At 44.7% G+C, this 18,640-nt stretch overlaps 1 protein-coding gene across 1 annotated transcript in view; it reads left to right on the forward strand.

Moving 5' to 3' along the window:
* The first annotated feature begins 508 nt into the window (after positions 1–508).
* ATP13A1 (ATPase 13A1) overlaps positions 509–18,640 on the forward strand; it is a 41,945-nt gene continuing 23,813 nt past the window's right edge. Inside the window, 10 exon segments of the mRNA XM_048488668.1 lie at positions 509–971; positions 6,250–6,339; positions 7,157–7,347; positions 9,276–9,320; positions 9,322–9,337; positions 11,839–11,994; positions 12,680–12,749; positions 13,408–13,514; positions 16,047–16,176; positions 17,560–17,615. Coding sequence (XP_048344625.1) covers positions 681–971; positions 6,250–6,339; positions 7,157–7,347; positions 9,276–9,320; positions 9,322–9,337; positions 11,839–11,994; positions 12,680–12,749; positions 13,408–13,514; positions 16,047–16,176; positions 17,560–17,615 — 1,152 coding nt within the window. The 5' untranslated portion in view covers positions 509–680.

The following is an 18,640-nucleotide window of genomic DNA, read 5'->3' on the forward strand; positions in this document are numbered from 1 at the left end:
GAAAGTCTTCGACAATTCACAGAAGAGAGATCTGCCAGCAACTGTCAATCATGACAGCTAAACGACACCTCCATATTCAGAGGCAGTATACCACAGAATGGCAAGGATGTGAAGACAAGCAGCACAGAGAGCTCCCGCCTCTACGCCCCACTGATGAATATCTCTGGCCGATCACTGCTGGAAACGAGATACTGAGCTAAACGGATCCTGGTTTGGATCCAGCCGAGATTCTATGCAGAGCACTTATCCAGGCTGAAATTAATCGCTAGGAAGGAGCAAAAACCAGAGAGAGACCCCCCCACCGCCACCCTAACCCTAGCAACAAGGTCTGCAACTCAGAGGTCGGCACTCACATGGTGCTCACGTCGCCCGGAAGGGAAATCAGACCATTCCTGCCTTCTCTTTACTGCGCATGCTCCCCAGCTGCCGAGCGCGTCGTTGTGCGCATGCTTCTCATAGACCGCCTGTTGAGTCTTCCACGACAGCCCTGCAACCGGACAAGGGCGTGCTTCTGCGCATGCATTCCGAAGCGCTACGTCACCTCTCCGAAAGAGCCGCGTGTCAGCCGCTAGAGAGCAACAGGGAGCGCGTGCACACTTGGTACCACCGCCTGCCCCGGAAGCGGAAGCCACCCGAGCCGGCGGTGGAGTGGTACCCAGGAGGGGGCTCCCGGAAGCAGGATGGTGGCGGCAGGAGCCGGTCCTGGTCCCGGGGATGAGCTGGTGCAGGACGTGATTCCCTACCGGCGGCGGTCGCGGCTGCTGTGGGGTACGGTGCTGCCCTTCTGCGTGCTGTACCCGCTCTGGCTGTGGTTCTGGGGGCCGTGCGCCTGGGCCTGGGCTTGGGGCGGCCCCGCCGAGGTGCCTGAGGCCGCGCTGCTCTACCTCGCCGCTATCGCGGCCGTGCACCTGCTCACCGCCTTGGCCGGCCTGTGGAGCGTCAACGTCCACTGCTTCCTCTACTGCTGTTGGGTCAGTCACACGCTGGGGTCAGGGGGCGAAGGTCACGGTCAGAAAGAGAGGACGTGGGGGGCTGGCCGTGGTCACCCGGCGTCCGGGTTGCAGCTGTGTCCACTCACCTTACTGTGGCTTGAGCTGTAGCACCACATGTCCACGTTAAGCTAGGTGCCTTTCTTTATGGCGGGAAAGGCTTTGCTTGTTTAACTTATGCCCGCGGTATGCCAAAACGAATGGCCCTTGGGGACTGCGCCCTTTTGAAGGAAAGGACAGGCAGGTGATCTGAGCCTGCATAAAGTTGCCACTTTCCAAACCAGTGATCCATGGTATGGTCGTTGTGAATGCAGCGGAGCTTGCCTAACTTCCTTGTTCCCCAAGTTGGCTTAGGCAAGTCTCTAAAGAGGAGATGCATAAATTAATCAATACTGCTAACTTTCCCCCCCATCTGATTGGAATGGGAAATACCTCAGAATCCCTCACCATAAGAAAACGTTTGGCTTTGTGTTTTGTGGCCATCCCACATTTTGTGATGGCACCCGTGGCATCTTCTCGAAACTCCAAAAGTGCTCACACACTTAAGAAGCTTGAGGGACTCCTGTTTTTAATTGGTAGCAGTTTCAGAGAAGAAGCCTTCTTTGTTGCAGCAAAAACACGGAGGAGGCATTATGGTACTTCCAGAAAAAACGTTTGCTGTGGCTTAGGCTTCTGTGTAAAAAGTGTGCTTCTTTGGATGCAAACTGTTTCTGTTCCACAGTAACGATGTTGCATGGCTCGTCCTCTGATGTGGGAGGCTTCCCCTCATGTGGTCATATTGTGGTTAGTGGTGAGGGAAATGGACTCTGCCCTCATTCAAGAACCCTTTATTTCACTTCATATGTTGCATTCTGAGGTCAGAAACTGGTGGTGAATCCTAATATGAATGAAGCCTTGCCTGTTTCATCTCCTTCAAACTGCTGTAATATTGGTCCAGTTACATGGTCTGTTAGACTCTTTTGACCGCATTGACTTACACAGTGCAATCCACCTTGAGTCTCAGTTAAAAAGACAGGCTATAAGTAGATAGGTAAAATGAATAATGAATGCATGGAGGAGTGTAAGCAAACCAGTTCTTGAGGATGATGAAGCATGAAGGGATTTGGAAGACATAAACTGTGACAGGGTGTGTCTGTGTCAGACTTTGGTTATTGTTAAAAATCCTCAGGTGGGTGGGTCCATTTGTGTACTTAGTTGTTCCTTTCTGCCCGAGTAATTTCACTTCCCCATTTATTTTTGGTGGCTTAGACACAGTTTCTGGTTGTATGTGCCAAAACGATCAGATCTTCTATGGCATTGTAAAATGGTTTCACTCTCAAAGTGTGTTGCAAATTCTGCAGTATTGCAGACACCTAGAATGGCATTTCTTATTACAAAACGTCACCAGGCTGTTTTGTGTCTGACAGCTTCCCACAAGTATGTCACTTTTGCAAGTTGACCCTGGCAAGGGTGGGAGGGATAGAAATACGTGTGTGTGCATTTTGGAACAACAGTTGTAATCCTACTCTGTGTTCGCAGGAAAATAACAAGGCACAGCTTTGATAGATAGCTAGAGCAATTAGTGAACACATTTTGGGAAGTTGGGGGCCACATAAGGGTTTCTCTTGCATCCATATGTGATAAAAAACCAGCATGTCCAATCATTGCATGATCTACATCAGATTACCAACAGGGAAACAAAGTCCATGTAGGATACCGTTGCAGATTATGTATCCCACAGTCGTACAGAGCACAATATATGAATTTTGTTTCTTAGACTTTCAGCTTCAGTACTCAAAACAAATGGCATGTGTTTTACCTGCCAGACATGTTTGCACAAAAAACACCTCCATATATTTACTTCTAAGCTGCCATTCCCCATCAAATTGGACTTGGAGCAGTTTACAACAATAACAAATCTCAGTGCCCAAGAACTAATATGTTAGAGACCCATTGGGAGAAAGCAAAAAGAGAGAGCAAAAATAAATTTAAAAGGGGCATGAAGGAAAAAGAAAAGATGTGGAAGGGAGGAAGTGAGGCCAGTTAAGCTGAATATTGTAGTTGTTTCCATTGTTACAGGTCTGGTGCAGGGGTCCCTCAACTACCTGGGCCAAATGTGGCCCCCCCCTGGAAGGCATTTATCCGCCCGGCCAGGCATGGTTGGCGATGGCTCCATTCCTGTGCGGGGCTCGAGGGAGAGGAGGAACCGCCTCTAATGGTTGCTGATTGCAGTTACATGATGGCACCCCTAAATCTCCATGAATTTTCTGACCCAGAGTTAAAACCTTCATGTGGCAACGTTTGCTCCTTCCCTCCTCACAGCCACTCCATGTGTTGCTGTCAGACTTTCTGTTCACCATCTCATTGGCATCAGGCTGGCGACCGCCATTGGCTGCTGAGAAAGAACCCAGGAAGATACCTGATCCCAAGTTAGATGGAATGTTTCATTGGGAAAGTTCTGCTTTTTTTTTTTGCATAGGGAAGGTGCATTATCTCCACAGCTTCCCCAACAATATTTGGGAGCCCACACTGTACTTGGACATACTTTTGGTCTCTGTTCTAAAATAGACCATGACAGAAAGGCTGAAGCAGGAAATCTCAAACATTTTACAATCATTTGTGCATAGGAATTTGTCTATAGTTTTTTTTTTAGTCCGGCCCTCCAACAGTCTGAGGGATAGTGAACTGGCCCCCTGTTTAAAAAGTTTGGGGACCCCTGGTCTGGTGGAACACCTCAGCTTTATAGGCCCTGAAGCAAATTCTAAAAGGGCTGGATCTCCTTTGGAAGAATGTTCCGCCAGGCTGGAGCCAGAGCCGAAAAGGCCCTGACTCTGGTTGAGGACCTCCTGATGTTCAGAAGAATCTAATGTTTTCTGTCATGGGAGGCAGCAAATTGGAAAACAAGTAGGATATTTTCTCCTGTCTATTTCACATACTGGTATGGATATGTTTTGGGAAATTGTAACTTTTTTTCCTTGTCACTTTATTTTATTGAACGCAATGAACTGGGATTGCATTACTTGCTTAGCAAATAAATTCTCCACATTTTTATTCTTTTTTGCCTCCCCCTTTTAAATTCCTCTCCCAAGGCTTTTAGCCATATGAAAATGTCACGCCTCAGTGGTTTTCTGGATCTAAATACAACAAATAGTTTGTTTATGGGACATTCTTGGCCCAAAATAGAGAGAAACAAAGCTTTTTTCCTGTTCATAAAAGTGTATCCATTTGGATTCCTAGAGAACACTATTTGCTAAAGGTGGTCAGGCAGGTAACTGAGTTGCTAAAGCCAGAGGAGGGGAGCCAAAGCATCCTTCTCTTCCCAGCTATTTTACTTCAAGAACCTGCAGCTGGTCTTTTTGCAACTTTTTTTGGGGGGGAGGGGGGAGGTGAAATGGCACTTGCCTTTCTTATTCATAATCCACCACAATATGTTGAATCAGACAACGGAAGGAAATAATGGGGTGCTTGTGGAGCTAATGTTAGGGGACTTTGTTTAGATATAGTCCACCAATGATGGTTTAAGACCAAAGTAATTCTGTGCAGTTTGGAAATGCAGATGAGATTAATATATTGTGTATGTAAAGTGCTGTCAAGTCATAGCTGATTTACAGCAACCTGAAAGGGTTTTCAGGGCAAGAGATTAACAGAAAAGGTTTGCCACTGCCTTCCTCTGTGTAGCAATGCTGGTATTCTTTGGTAGTCTCCCATCCAAGTACTAATCAGGGCTTACACTGCTTAGCTTCTGAGATGTGACAAGATTAGACTAGCCTGGGCCATCCAACTCTGGGCAATTAATATGGGAGGTTAGTGCATTTTGTTTTTCTAGCTCAGCAATTACGCAGTCTAGTAGTAAGAGCAGTGCTGGAAGCATAGGAACCCACCTACCCATATGGTCTTTCCCCAAATTGCTGGCATTTGGTCATCCACATGGTTTTGCTACAGGGCATGATTGATGTCATTTTCTTACACTGCACTCCTTTTCCTTCACCATGACATCCCAAGTGTAAGTTTCAGCAGCATATCTTCTCTGTAGTGTAGTTGTGTGATGGTTCTTCAGACATGGTCGTTGCTCATACCAGTGGAGTAAGTAACTTATTCATTGCCATTCCTAATGATGTCCTGCAAATCTGCCTCCTCAAGCAGTCACTTCATTCAGCCCCTGATAGGACTAGCTCAAGGGACTCAATTTGGTTAGTCAGAACCCAGTTTGGAACTTGTCTGATACTGAGATGTTCAGGCCCCATTGGGAGGTTTTATGTATGTAGTCTTAAAATCTGGTTGGGGTTCTTCAGCAGTTCAGATAATAAATTATCAAAGTTTGTAGGGTTTTCACACATGCTGAGAACTGGATGATTTATTTATCTGCTTTATTTATACCTCGCTTTTTTCCCCAATGATGACCCAAAGTGGCTTGTGCCATTTTCCTGTTCTTCATATTATCCTCATAACAACTCTAAATTAGACTGTGAAAAAGAGCAACTGACCCATGGTCACCTGACAAGTTTCCATGGCAGAGTGGGGATTTGAACCTGTATCTCCCAGGTTCTAGTCTGATGCTCTAATCATTACATCACACTGATTGAGGTGTCTTTTATGGAAGTGTAACTGACATGGTTTCATGAGCTTTAAAATTTTGCCATTGAAGCCTGTTGAAGATCTTGTGGAGTTTGGATCTTGGTATAAAAGCCTTCTTTCACATTTATTTTTATTTTGCAACACGTATATACATTCCTTGTAAGAGCCTCTGAGGTAGCTTAAGCTTTGTATAGTTCTGTGACAGTGAGGAAACAGCTTCTGTAAGAAAAGTGCTGAAGGTGGCAACCAGACACCATCATTTCAATTCCATAGCAGACCTGAAGGTAAAATTCTTCCATTCAGCTGCCAATATGATCCTCGCTAGTCAGATAAGATATGGGGAAATTGCTAGGGAATTCAGCATAAAGCAGCTTATGAGCATGTGTTCTGCAAATGTACCATGTTTCCCCGAAAATAAGACCTGCCCCAAAAATAAGCCCTAATGCATCTTTTGGTGCAAACATTAACATAAGACCTTATGTCTTATTTTCAGGGAAACACAGTAAGCTTTCAAATGAAGGTAAGTACTATTGACTCAGACCATATACATCTTCTCCCCATTGCCAATTCCTACAACAGTACCAATTGTCTGACACTCTCTCTTGGCTTTACCACCTGGAATAATTTTCCTCCACTAAATATTACTTGATGTGTTCTAAGCTTGAAAGACCAGATTTTTCCAGTTGTGTGTGTCTCTCCATTTCAGGTACGCAGTCCAAGGAAAGCCACGTTGGTTAAAGTTGTGCCAACTCCAAATAATGGTTCTGCAGAACTGGTGCTGCTCCACCGTGACCAGGTAAGCAAATGACTGTTGTTGGAAAAAGATGGACTCCCCTATGACACAGTTTCTCAGCCAAGATATTGTCAACTCTTTCCATCTGTTTTTTCTTGCCATAAATAGCTATGTGTTCATTAGAATGATTATTGATGACAGAAACTATTTTCCTCAGCCTTAAGAATGAGAAGAGGAAAAACACAGAACAGCAATGGAGATCTTCTCTTTGTGGCAGCAAAAAGAGAACGGAGGGAGTAGCACCCCTTTTCCTAGTCATGTTGTCATTTTGGCAGGAAAGTGTCAGAAGGAGGGGCACTCCTAGTCTGCTAGAAATCTTTTCTGTGGCTGGCCTGCGTATGCGCAGTCCCCAATTTGGAACTGCACAGAAGCCATAAAGATGAACATAGCCCTGCTGATGTGTAATGTTTTTAATTAAAAAGACTGAGATTGGGTATTGTGTGTTTGGGGGTGAGCAGCCCCCAAAGTGGTTCATTAGGTAGGTTTTGATTGTTTCCTGATATTCATTTGGGGAAGAATTTTTTTTCCCAGACAAGACTAGCAGGTAATCTCTGGCTCTGCCACTTTCAGCCCCTCAATTCTTATTTCGCTTAGATGGTACACGAGCACCATGCTGTGTGGGTGAATTTTACTGGCGCTTTGTTGGTGCCTAAGCTAATGAGAGGTTGGGAGCTGGCAGCATATCTGCCTTGAAACTAGCTGGCAGCATATCTGCCTTGAAACTAGCTGTACATCCTTGGTCCTTCTTGGTACAGTGATTCTATGAGGTTTCTAAAATTCTTTCGAGTGGAACCTGAATGTTCATACTTTTTTTCCTCAGGGAGAAAATGGGCAGGAAGTGCTTTCCTTTGAATTTCAAAAAATAAAATATTTTTATGAGCTAAACGAGAAGAAAATATTCCTTCCCGTTGCGTTCCCTGTGGAGCACCCCCTGCAGTATTACCAGAATGCGCGCGGTTACCAAGAAGACAGAGAGATCAAAGTGGCAGATAAGAAATATGGCACCAACAAGTAAGTGGGAGTAAAGACGCCTGTGTGCAGCATTATTGGTGAGAATCTGAGCATCATTAGGTCTGGCAGATCAGACCAGCGGTCTTCCTGGTTTGGCATCCCATTTCCAACAGTGCCCAAGCAGTGCCACAGGGACGCCCACAACCAGGGCCAGCAGAAAACAGTCCTCACCTTCTGACTGCCATCATGCATCTCAGCAGGAGAAATTCTGCTTCTGAATCCAGAATCTTGCAGGAACGGGAGGGCCCAGACTTTTTAAATACTTGTGTTCAAAGTTGCTTGTTTGTTTATAATTTAAATTTGATAGACTGCCCACCCCCAAAAGATTCTGGGCGGTGTACAATACATGTTTAAAACTAAACAGATATAACAATCATAATACCAAGTTAGCAAATTATATCAGCCGAGAAATTTGGCATGTCAATAATATCATACTGACTGAAGAGCTTTTTTGGTATGTGGTAGCAGGGAGACCATTGACCAGTCAGAGCACTGGTGAAGTATATTCGAAGTGGGCACCTGAGCTGAATTGTACCACTTCTCCCATTTGCTCTTGCTTTTTGCTTGGGTGCATCCCTTCCTTTCCCTTGACAAATAAAAGGCCAGCTTGGCTTAGTACCGAAAGTGCATTCCAGCCTATGCTTTGGCTATTGGAAATGACACTGAACACTGACAATAAATTAAGTGCCTGATGAGACTCAGCCCAAATTAAGCCCTGTTTGAGGCATCTTCCACTTCCCATTTTTGTCATTGGAGTCAATTATGCAGCTTGAAATGTACACAAATAATGTTATTCTCATTGCAGTTGATTTGTCTGGAATATTGATGTGTTTTTAACAGATAGAATAAAGGCAAGTAATGCAGAAAACAACACAGATGGAGTATGTAAGATTCAGGCTTGGTGGTCCATGTGGCAGTGGGCTTAAAGGGCTTTCAGCTTAGCCAGGTTTCCTCTAGTTTCTTAGCTGTTACCCCAAACCAGTTATCTTTTTTTAGCCCTTCCTAATAAGTCTAATGGTGTCACCATGGTCACACAAAGTAAAAAATAGCTGTTGTAAAAATTATTCTGAAAATCAATAGTATCAGGTTTAAAAGGGATGACCGGGTATTTTGATGGAAACTGGATGGCATGCCGTCAAATGGCATGCAGTCAAAGCCTTCCTGAACACATTTTCTCTGGTTTTGTCAGCAATCTCATGGTTTGGCCAGAAAAGAGTTACGACTTTGAGTGCATGTTAACACTCTTTAGTATTCTAGTTATATTCATATTCTACATGGGTAACTGGAGGGAAACACGACCAAAGAGGACTCCCTTCACAAGCTGAATTACAGTGTTGAACTAGGTCTACACTGCATTTTGGTAGAAGACTCTTCAGACCTATTAGGAAGGGCTTTGTATTGGGGGTATTTCTGTGCTGCTGATGTGTGTAAGGTTCTGTTCTGTCGGGTCTAGACTAGCCTTGATGTCATGATCTCGAAGGGTCTGTCTCTGGTTAGTATACTTGGATGGGGAGACCCCAAGAAATACCAGGGTTGCTGTGCAGAAGAGGGCCATGGTAAACCACCTCTGTTAGTCTCTTGCCTTGAAATCTCCATAAGGGGTTGCCTTCGACTTGACAACACTTTATACGTGCACCCAGAATGCGTGTGTTAAGTGCTGTTGTCGCTTCTGATTCATGGCAAAAATGCTCCCTGAGTGGCTTAGCAAAATGGGCCCAGCCATCTAAGTGGAACCTTCCTAAGAGGAGGGAAGGGGCTGTGACTCAGTGGCAGAACATCTGGTCCCAGGTTCAACATCTAGCAACTCCAGCTGAAAGTTGTAAGAGTAAGGCAGCTTTATGTGTGTGCTCTAGCATCTTGCAAGTTTCAACCAGGCTAGAATGGAAAGCAGGGTTCCAGAATGAACCAAGGTTATATTTTTCACACAGGGCAGAGATGGTGGTGCCAGAGTTTCTTGAACTCTTCAAAGAGAGAAATCTTCATTTTCCAGGTACACAAAACTTATGCAAAACCATCTATTTGTCCATGAGTTCTTCTGTTTCTGAAACACGTGGTCTATTATCAGTATAATTTGTCACCACATACAGCTGTTGTGCTCGGTTAATAGGAAGAAGGCCTTCTTGGTGGTTATATATCCACTATGAAAAGGCTCAACTGTTTGCCTGGTTTATGATCCTTGTTTCAGGCACCAAGGAAAAACAGCTTTATATATATTTGGCAGTGTTGGACTTTTTTTGTCCTTTTCCTGTCTCCTCCTGTGGAAGCAAATGCTTGTTTTATAGGTACTTTCTAGTTGTGGGTTTAATATTTGCATTGAATGTTTTAAATTTTTATATTTTTTTGTACTGGCTTTGAAACCCTTGACACTAATCTAGATTGCACTCTGCAGATCCTCAGAGGCTCTTTCACTTTTAGTGCATATTGTAGTGGAAGGGCTTTTAGCAGTAAAAAAAATCGTTTTATTACTAATCTGAACCTTTTGGTGGAGGGATCAAATGACACCTTTGGTGGTGAAATTAAACAGAATCTTCTCTTGACTATTTATTAAAGCTCTTTCTTACCAAGCAAACTGATTGAACCAGCATGGTCCCAGCATGGTATAGTGGTTTAAGTGTCTGATTAGGATCTGGGAGTCCCGGGTTCAAATCCCTACTGTATAATGGAAGCTCACTGGGTGCACTTGTGTCGGTCTCTCTCCATCAGAATGACCTACCAGATAAGGTTGTTGTGATGATGAAAACATCCTCATTCCCCTGAAGGAAGGGGTGGGGTAAACACCCACTAAATAAAGAAAACTGTCCAGCTGTCCTCATCCAGAGCTTTTTCAGCTCTGGTCCCAACCTGGTGGAACGCTCTTTCAAGTGAGATCTGGGCCCTGCGAGACCCTCTTGTACTTTCACGGGGCCTGCAAGACTGAGCTGTTTTGCCAGGACTATGGTTGAAGGCTGTGACAGTATCCAGCCAGCCAACCTCCATTCCCTCTTCCTTTTTCTTTTTCCATTGGTTTCCTTTCTACTTAATTTATTGGTCCTATAACTTTATTATTAATTCATTCCCCCTCTTCCTGAGTTATTACAGTAAGTAATGCACCAAGACTTTGTATGGCGGTTGTTGTTTTTACCATATTAATTAATGGATGTAAGCTGCCCTTCAAAAAGGATATTGAAGAGATAGAAAAAGTGCAGAGAAGGGCAACGAGGATGATTGAGGGACTGGAGCACCTTCCTTATGAGGAAAGGCTGCAGCGTTTGGGACTCTTTAGTTTGGAGAGGAGACGTCTGAGGGGGGATATGATTGAAGTCTATAAAATTATGCATGGGGTAGAATGCTGGGACAGAGAGAAATTGTTCTCACAATACTAGAACCAGGGGGCATTCATTGAAAATGCTGGGGAAAGAATTAGAACTAATAAAAGGAAACACTTCTTCACGCAACGTGTGATTGGTGTTTGGAATATGCTGCCACAGGAGGTGGTGATGGCCACTAACCTGATAGCTTTAAAAGGGGCTTGGACAGATTTATGGAGGAGAAGCCAATTTGTCACTCAACTTGATCCTCTTTGATCTGAGATTGCAAATGCCTTTAACAGTCCAGGTGCTCTCGGAGCAAATACCGCAGAAGGCGCCATTGCTTTCACATCCTACATGTGAACTCCCAAAGGCACCTGGTGGGCCACTGCGAGTAGCAGAGAGCTGGACTAGATGGACTCTGGTCTGATCCAGCTGGCTTGTTCTTATGTTCTTATGTTCTTAACTGTTTAACGGAGAACAGCAGCCTATACTCCTAATAAAATAAATAAATAAAATATGTTTTGTGTGGTAGAAGAGATTGGGTCTTGATGGCTTTTACTGCTTTCAAGGCCCCTCTTGGGTGAGCCTAAGGAAAATGACTTCTAGGAACTTCCCAGATTATGTTTATAGCTTTAGCACATTAGTCAGCATGGTGTAGTGGTTAAGAGCAGGTGGATTCTAATCTGGAGAACTGGGTTTGATTCCCCACTCCTCCACCTGAGTGGCGGAGGCTTATCTGGTGAACCAGATGTGTTTCCGCACTCCTACATTCCTGCTGGGTGACCTTGGGCTAGTCACAGTTCTTCGGAACTCTCTCAGCCCCACATACCTCACAAGGTGTCTGTTGTGGGGAGAAGAAGGAAGAGGAGTTTGTAAACTACCTTGAGTCTCCTTACAGGAGAAAAAGGTGGGGTATAAATCCAAACTCCTCTTACACTAGCTTTAATCTATAGACCCCAAAGTGACCATGGTTTGAGACTGCTAACAAAATACATGTATTTTTATTGATTATGCCTTCCTTCCTCCAAGACACCTGAGGTGATATAATTCTTTTCCCATTCTCACAACAATTCTCTCAGGAAGGCTTGGCTGAGAGTAGCCCAAAGTCATCCACTGAATTTCTTGGCTGAGCAGGGATTTGAACCTGGGTCCCTCTGATTCTTGCATCCGTACTGGAGTCGTGTGTGTGTGCTTCCTGCAGGTGTTTTGCGTTGGGTTATGGTGCCTGGATGAATACTGGTATTACAGCGTCTTCACCCTTTCCATGCTGGTGGCTTTTGAAGCATCCCTTGTTCAGCAGCAAATGAGGAACATGTCGGAGATCAGAAAGATGGGCAACAAGCCCTACATGATCCAGGTAAGCAAGCCATGGAAAGCAGTGAGACTTTGTGAAATGAAGCTTCCTGCCACAGCCAACTGCCCATTCTGATGAGATTTTCTGAGTTCCAGAACCTTGAAGGCCCAGTTGCTTGGGGTGTTGCTATCAACAGAGAGCTGCTGACCTCTTACGTAGGAAGGAGACAGTTGATTGGGGGTAAAAATAACTGGGTTGAAGAGTGTGTGTTTAGCTGAGTGAAGGAAGCCAGCAGGATCAGTTTTGAGCCAAGAGGAATTGCTTAGTTGCATGACTGTTTTGTCTCCCGAGTGTTAACTTGCTATTAACTACAACCCCAGGGCCTTGAGGTTCCTCCCTGGCTTCTGGTCTCCCATGTCCTTTTCTGCTTCCCCTCATGTTTGAAATTCTGTCACTCTTGCAACCGATCTGTGTAGTGGCCTAGGTTGTTTCATAGAGGCGAGCCAAGGCAAACCACCTTTGTTTGTTTGTCTCTTGTCTTGAAAGCTTTAAGGAGTTGCTAAAAGGTGACTGTAATCTGTTGGCAAAAAAAAGGTTTTGATTTGGCACCTGTTACATGGTGATTCTAGTTTAGGAACCCATTTGTGGGGTGGGGGGCGCTTAAGGGACAAAATAAGCTTCTTTTCTACTACCATTAAGAACCTCTCTTCTCACCTGTTCCCCCCCTCCGCCGGCTGACATGTTTCAGGTTTACAGAAACAGGAAGTGGCGGCCCATTTCCAGTGACGAGATCATTCCTGGGGACATCGTATCAGTCGGTACCGGATTTTGTTTTGTTGCCGCTGTAACTTAGAATGTTGCCTGCCTGCTTGCTTGCAAAAGCTTTACATTGAAATAGAATCTTTCCTGTATCCAAACATCTCTAAGTGCCAGGGAGTTTGCCAGGCACTTGACTGTTAGGAGGATGTTGACTGAAGCCTGTGTGGCCAGATCTTCAAACTTGATAAACCATCCCAAAAGCCTGGTTTGGGAAACAGTCTGAAAGTTAACCAAAAAAATTACCTTCTTATGCGTGATCTTTTAAGAACAAAAGAAAAAAGAATCTACAGGCAAGACAGCACCATGTGTATCTCTTAGCAAATTCCCTTACATCACTAAAGAGAGTGAAGTGCGCAGTGTATTCTGTAGGAGGGTCCTAATATAAGAGGATGTCCCTGCACAATAAACATTGCCATATTGATCCCTATTCACAGTGGTTGATAAGGAGTGGGTGGGGCACTTAGTCCACAACTCTGGTAGCATTGTGCTGCCAAAAAAGGAATTCTCTGGGAAGCCCTCTGCCTCCTGGGCCAGCTAGAATAAATTGGGAGCAGTTGGGGTGAGGGATGAGGAAATGCTTTGGTACCCCTAAAGGCTTTGGTATCCTCCCACCATGCCTTTGGAGAGCCTTTCTGAGCACGCCTCTCTCGATTCTAGGTCGGTCTCCCCATGAGAACCTCGTGCCGTGTGACGTGCTGCTGCTGCGGGGAAGGTGCATAGTAGACGAAGCCATGTTGACTGGAGAGTCGGTGCCTCAGATGAAGGTTTGCCAGGCAATTGCTGCCCTTTCTTGAATGTCAGCTGGGTGGTTGGAGCTGTGCAGGTCGCAGAGATAACAATGGGCCCTGCTCAAAATGTTTCTAGGCCCTGCAAAAAGTATGATGTAAAGGTGAAAGGAGGAAGAGATTGAATAAATTAAAATGGAGAACAGTTGCAGATTTAGGGGCCTCGAGATATAAGGCAGTGAGGGGAGGGAACACAGGAAGTTTGACTCCAGGCTGGCAGATGCAAAGAATGACAAAGAAGGGAGGCGAGTGAAAAAATTGCCCTAATCACAGGTAGACTATTCTTGAGTAATAAGGGCTTGATTCTTGAAGCTGATTGAGGAAACAACATAGAAACATTGCATTTTGTACTGGGAAGCATAGTAATGGGAGATGCAGTGCAGTTTGTGGAAGATAGGTTGATCAGGTGCTTCTCCTGAATTCGGTAAATGGACCCTCCATGTCCATTTGCAGTATACATCTAAAAAGGAGTAGATGAGCCCTGCATCATGCCCACATGAGATGAATGTGCATAGATGGGGAGTGGTCAGTGTACATGAAGAAGAGTTGTTTTTTATACCCTGCTTTTCTCTGCCTTTAAGGAGTTTCAAAGCAACTTACTAACTCCTTCCCTTCCTCTCCAAATGGGGCTGAGAGACTTCTGGGAGGTCAGCCAGCAGGCTGCATGTGGAGGAGTGGGGAATTGAAACCAGTTCTCGAGATTAGAGTCCTCTGCTCTTAACCACTATACCACACTACCTTATGCACTTATGTTGTGTGGTCCTTTGCTATCCAGCATGGGGCACTTCTTAGGGCAAAATTTATGCTGTGTAGTTCGCTTTTTGTAGTTAGGTTTGCTCTGGATGAGCCTGAGGTTTGTTGCTGCCTATTGGATCACCAGAAATGGTACAAAACAGGACTGTGTGAGGGGCGTGTAAGACCTAATTCTCACCTCAGTGGTAAAACTGTCTCTTGAGTGGGTTATTTCAGACTGGAAGTGGGGTCCTGCATGGTTTTAATGATTCCCCATGGCAAAAGAAAAAAGAATCTTTCAACATCAAAACCTAGTTTTTAGAGAAAAGGGATTTAGCATAACCTTCTCTGTGACATGCTAATTTTCTATATGCAGAGATTTTTTTATGGGAGTCTCTGCGTGCAGTCTAAAGTGGTACAGCCTAGAAACAAGTATTACAATTTTAGTTAAATCTGAGAACCAGCATGGTGTAGTGGTTTAGAGGGGCAGACTCTTATCTAGTGAACCAGGTTTGTTTCCCCGCTCCTCCACATGAAGCCTGCTAGGTGACCTTGGGCCAGTCAGAATTCTCTCAGAACTCTCCCCACCTACCTACAAGGTATCTGCTGGGGAAGAGAAGGGAAAGGAGTTTGAAAGCTGCCTTGAGACTCCTTACAGAGAGAAAGGCAGGGTATATATCCAAACTCTTCTTCTAAGCCTTAGTCTCTGCTATTGGCTGAAAACATAATTTTGCAGTCATCCTGTCTTGTAAGTAAAATGTGCCACCCATGCCTGTCATACACACAGTGTAACCCTGATCTCTCATTGCACCCAATCCTTGGTCTCAGTGGCATAATTTTTTGGGGGTGGGGGGGGATTAATTTGTGCAAGTAAGAAAATGGTCTTAAACCACTATCCTACCATCTTCATCCAATCTGTCTAAAGCCAACCCAAATGCAAAAGTCCAGCAGTACTTCCAGAGTTGTTCAATCTTCTGACAGTCTCCATGCAAAGCAGAATATTTATTTATTTAAAATATTTTAATGTCACCTTCCCACCCAATCAGGGATCCCAAGGCGGCCGACATAAAAACATTATAATGTACGAACAATTTAAAAAGACATTTAGATTATAAAATAATTTAATAAAAACAAGCAATACCAGAGAAGGGTCAATAATTGTTCTCTGGTACTTGTTCTCTTGGGGGCGTGCCAAATGAAACAAAAAAAATCTTAACCTATTGGCAGAAGACAGTGATAGAAGGTAATTCTCCTCGACGAGAGAGTTCCAAAGTTTTGGTGCCACAACAGAGAAGGCCCTTTCTCGGGCCACCACCCATCTAACCTCAGATGGCAGGAGCGACTGAAACAGGGCCTTTAAAGAAAACAGAAGTGTATGGGTTGGTTCATATGGGAAAAGATGATCCTTAAAGTATGTTCGCCTATGCCATATGGAGTCTTAAAGCATCTTCAATTGAGCCTAGAAACAAATAGGCAGCCAGCAAGACTGGAGTGGTATGTCTACTGCAGCTTAAGTTTAAACTTGGGGGGGGGGGGGCTCACTGCCACTCCCATAGCTTAAGGAGCATATCCCCCCCCCCCATCCGTGGAATGACATCTGGTGCCTGTTGTGCCACTGGTGATACAGATATAGAAATAGGCCCATAACTTGAATTAAAATGGGGAGAGTCCTTGTTCCCCCTCCCCAGACTCCTTATGTTAAGCAGCACTACATATATGTAACTGGCTCCCTGTGTAAACAAGCATGATGGGCTTTCATGGGTGGCTGTCCTCCCACAGGAACCAATTGAGGAGCTGGACCCAGAGCACGTGTTGGACATGCAGGCAGACTCCCGACTGCATGTCATTTTCGGCGGGACGAAAGTCGTGCAGCACATCCCTCCTCAAAAGGCCAGCACGGGCCTGAAACGTATGTACCTGGATTGGTGGCTGGAGTAGATGCTCTTTAAGCATCAAAAGTTCTCTCTGAGGTTGGCAGTGAGGATCTTTGGATGGGGACTAAATGATTTGCTAAATGTCTTAGTAAATTTTAGATAGAAGCATAGCATATGTAGTCATGAGTAGTGGAGCTGGCATTGTATCACCAGATTTGATTGCTTGATATGTGCCAAAAATAGATCCCTCAGATCCTTTTCCCAAGAGAGTCTCCCAGCTATCGGAAAGGCAATCGGAACCCTTGCTTTTCAGTCAGGTCAGATTCCTGAACTTGAGTTCATTCACAGGTTTGAGACAATTGATTTCCCGGAGCTGAACAGGGACATAAGAGTTCTATTGCACTACAGATGCTAATTTTTTGCCCCAAAGCATTTTCCACTCTGATCTAATCAAACTAACTGCTGTGTGCATTGTACCTATGCATCCTGAATTCCTTCTTTGAAACACCCCTCCACCTACTGATTGGGACAGAAAGGCTCCAAGACCTCAATTTCAGTTTTATCTGACCAAGGCAACTTTGGCTGTGGAACGCTTATACCTTGCGGTCTCTAAAAGTGCCACTGAACTCGAATCTAGTTTTGCTTTTCCTATCTATGAGAGACTTTACTTGGGACAAGGGTCATTTGGGCAATTATTTCAGTATCTGTTTGGAACAGTTGCAAAAGTGAAGAGTCAGAAGCCTGACTAAACAGATGACAGAATCTCCCATGTATCTCGACAAATTAAGGCAAGTGGAAAACTGGGCATGATCTTGAAATTGGGAAAGGCAGAAACAGTACATCTTGTGAAGGTTCTACTACATACCTCTTTGTGTCCTTTCACATCTTTCAGTCGTTCGCTATTCTACATTTGTTGATAATTGGGCTCTATTCAGATGTCACACAAACCCATGTTTTAATTCAACTTGATCTGCTCTGTATGATCTTTTGCATGTGCCTTGTAGGTCGTTAGGGCCTGTCAAACCAGAATCTCAAACTTGTGTCTGAAGTTTGTTAACCACAGCTCACTCCATGACTTGTTTCCAGCACAGTCCCCAGATATGCAGAAGCAGCTCAGAACAGAATCCTCACTCACCTTTCTCCATCTCTCTGTAACAGAGCAAAACCAGCATTCCTTGAGGCAAGCCAGGGTTTGAATGGTACAGTGCTATCTAAATCCACGGTTTTGGGTGCTCTCAACCCAAAGCTTCCCTGGTGCCTTGCTGAAGATCCTCTAAAAGCTGCAGTTGAATACAGAAGTGTTTGTGGTTGTTGAAATATCCTTCTTTTCCTCCTGCTATCTCATCCTCCTGCTATGATCTTTACATACTGGATCATAGTGTAAAATGTAACATCTGTTTCTTGCTCCCCTTTTTCAGCTGTAGATAATGGATGTGTAGCCTACGTTCTGAGGACAGGCTTCAATACATCCCAGGTAAGAAGGAAACGGAGGGCGTTTCTCTTAAAGAGAGAAGGTTGCAGTGTATGTCCTCATTTGTTTTTGAATGTTGATCTGATGAGACACCAGGAAATGAGGATTTGTTGGTTTAGCTCAGGGGTGTCCAACTCTGGCGCCCCAGATGTTCATGGACTATGATTCCCATCAGCCCCTGCCAGCCTGGCCAATTGGTCATGCTGGCAAGGACTGATGGGAATCGTAGTCCATGAACATCTGGGGTGCCAGACCGAACAAAGTCTTGTCTACTTTCTGAAGCTGCCAATCCCTTTTAAACCTAGTTGGAATGTTCAGTGACAGAGTAGGTTGGAGGTGGGGGCTCTGTTGGATCAAAAAGCAGTTAAACTGCTGATTTTCCTTCAAACAAGACTTACCTGCCAGTGAGGTTGATGAGGGAATCCTTGGTCTGAAGACCCAGTATTCTCCAGCAATGGAGCTCAGTCATTCAGTCTGGTTATGTCATACCGCCAACTGTTCAGGCAGGTCTGTGCAAATGTTTTGCAAGCTCTACTGGGCTGTAGGGGGGCATCCTTTCCCAGATTGGAATGGGGTAATGGGTGGTGGAATGGGGTAAGAGAGACTCCCATTTAATGATTTTATATCAATGATCAGTCTTCCGAAATTGAGGATCAGTCTTCCCAGATTTCCTCCAAGATTGAGGAAAGCTTAAATAACAGACTGTGGTCATATTTTAAAATATTCTGGTAGCTCAGTAACCTGGGGATCCTGTCATTCATAGTTGTCTCTCAGAGTACAGATTGGCTATTGTTTGCTACCGTCCTCAAAAGACATTATTCAGTTAGTAGTAGGGGCCATGGCTCAGTGGTAGACCATCTGCTTGACAGGCGGACGGTCTTAGGCCCCTTCCGCACATGCAGAATAATGCACTTTCAATCCACTTTCCATCCACTTTGCAGCTGTGCGAAATAGCAAAATCCACTTACAAACAATTGTGAAAATGGATTGAAAGTGCATTTTTCTGCACGTGCCGAAGGTCTTAGTTT

This window comes from Sphaerodactylus townsendi, linkage group LG03 (genome assembly GCF_021028975.2).
Source record: "Sphaerodactylus townsendi isolate TG3544 linkage group LG03, MPM_Stown_v2.3, whole genome shotgun sequence".
Classification (NCBI taxonomy): domain Eukaryota; kingdom Metazoa; phylum Chordata; class Lepidosauria; order Squamata; family Sphaerodactylidae; genus Sphaerodactylus; species Sphaerodactylus townsendi.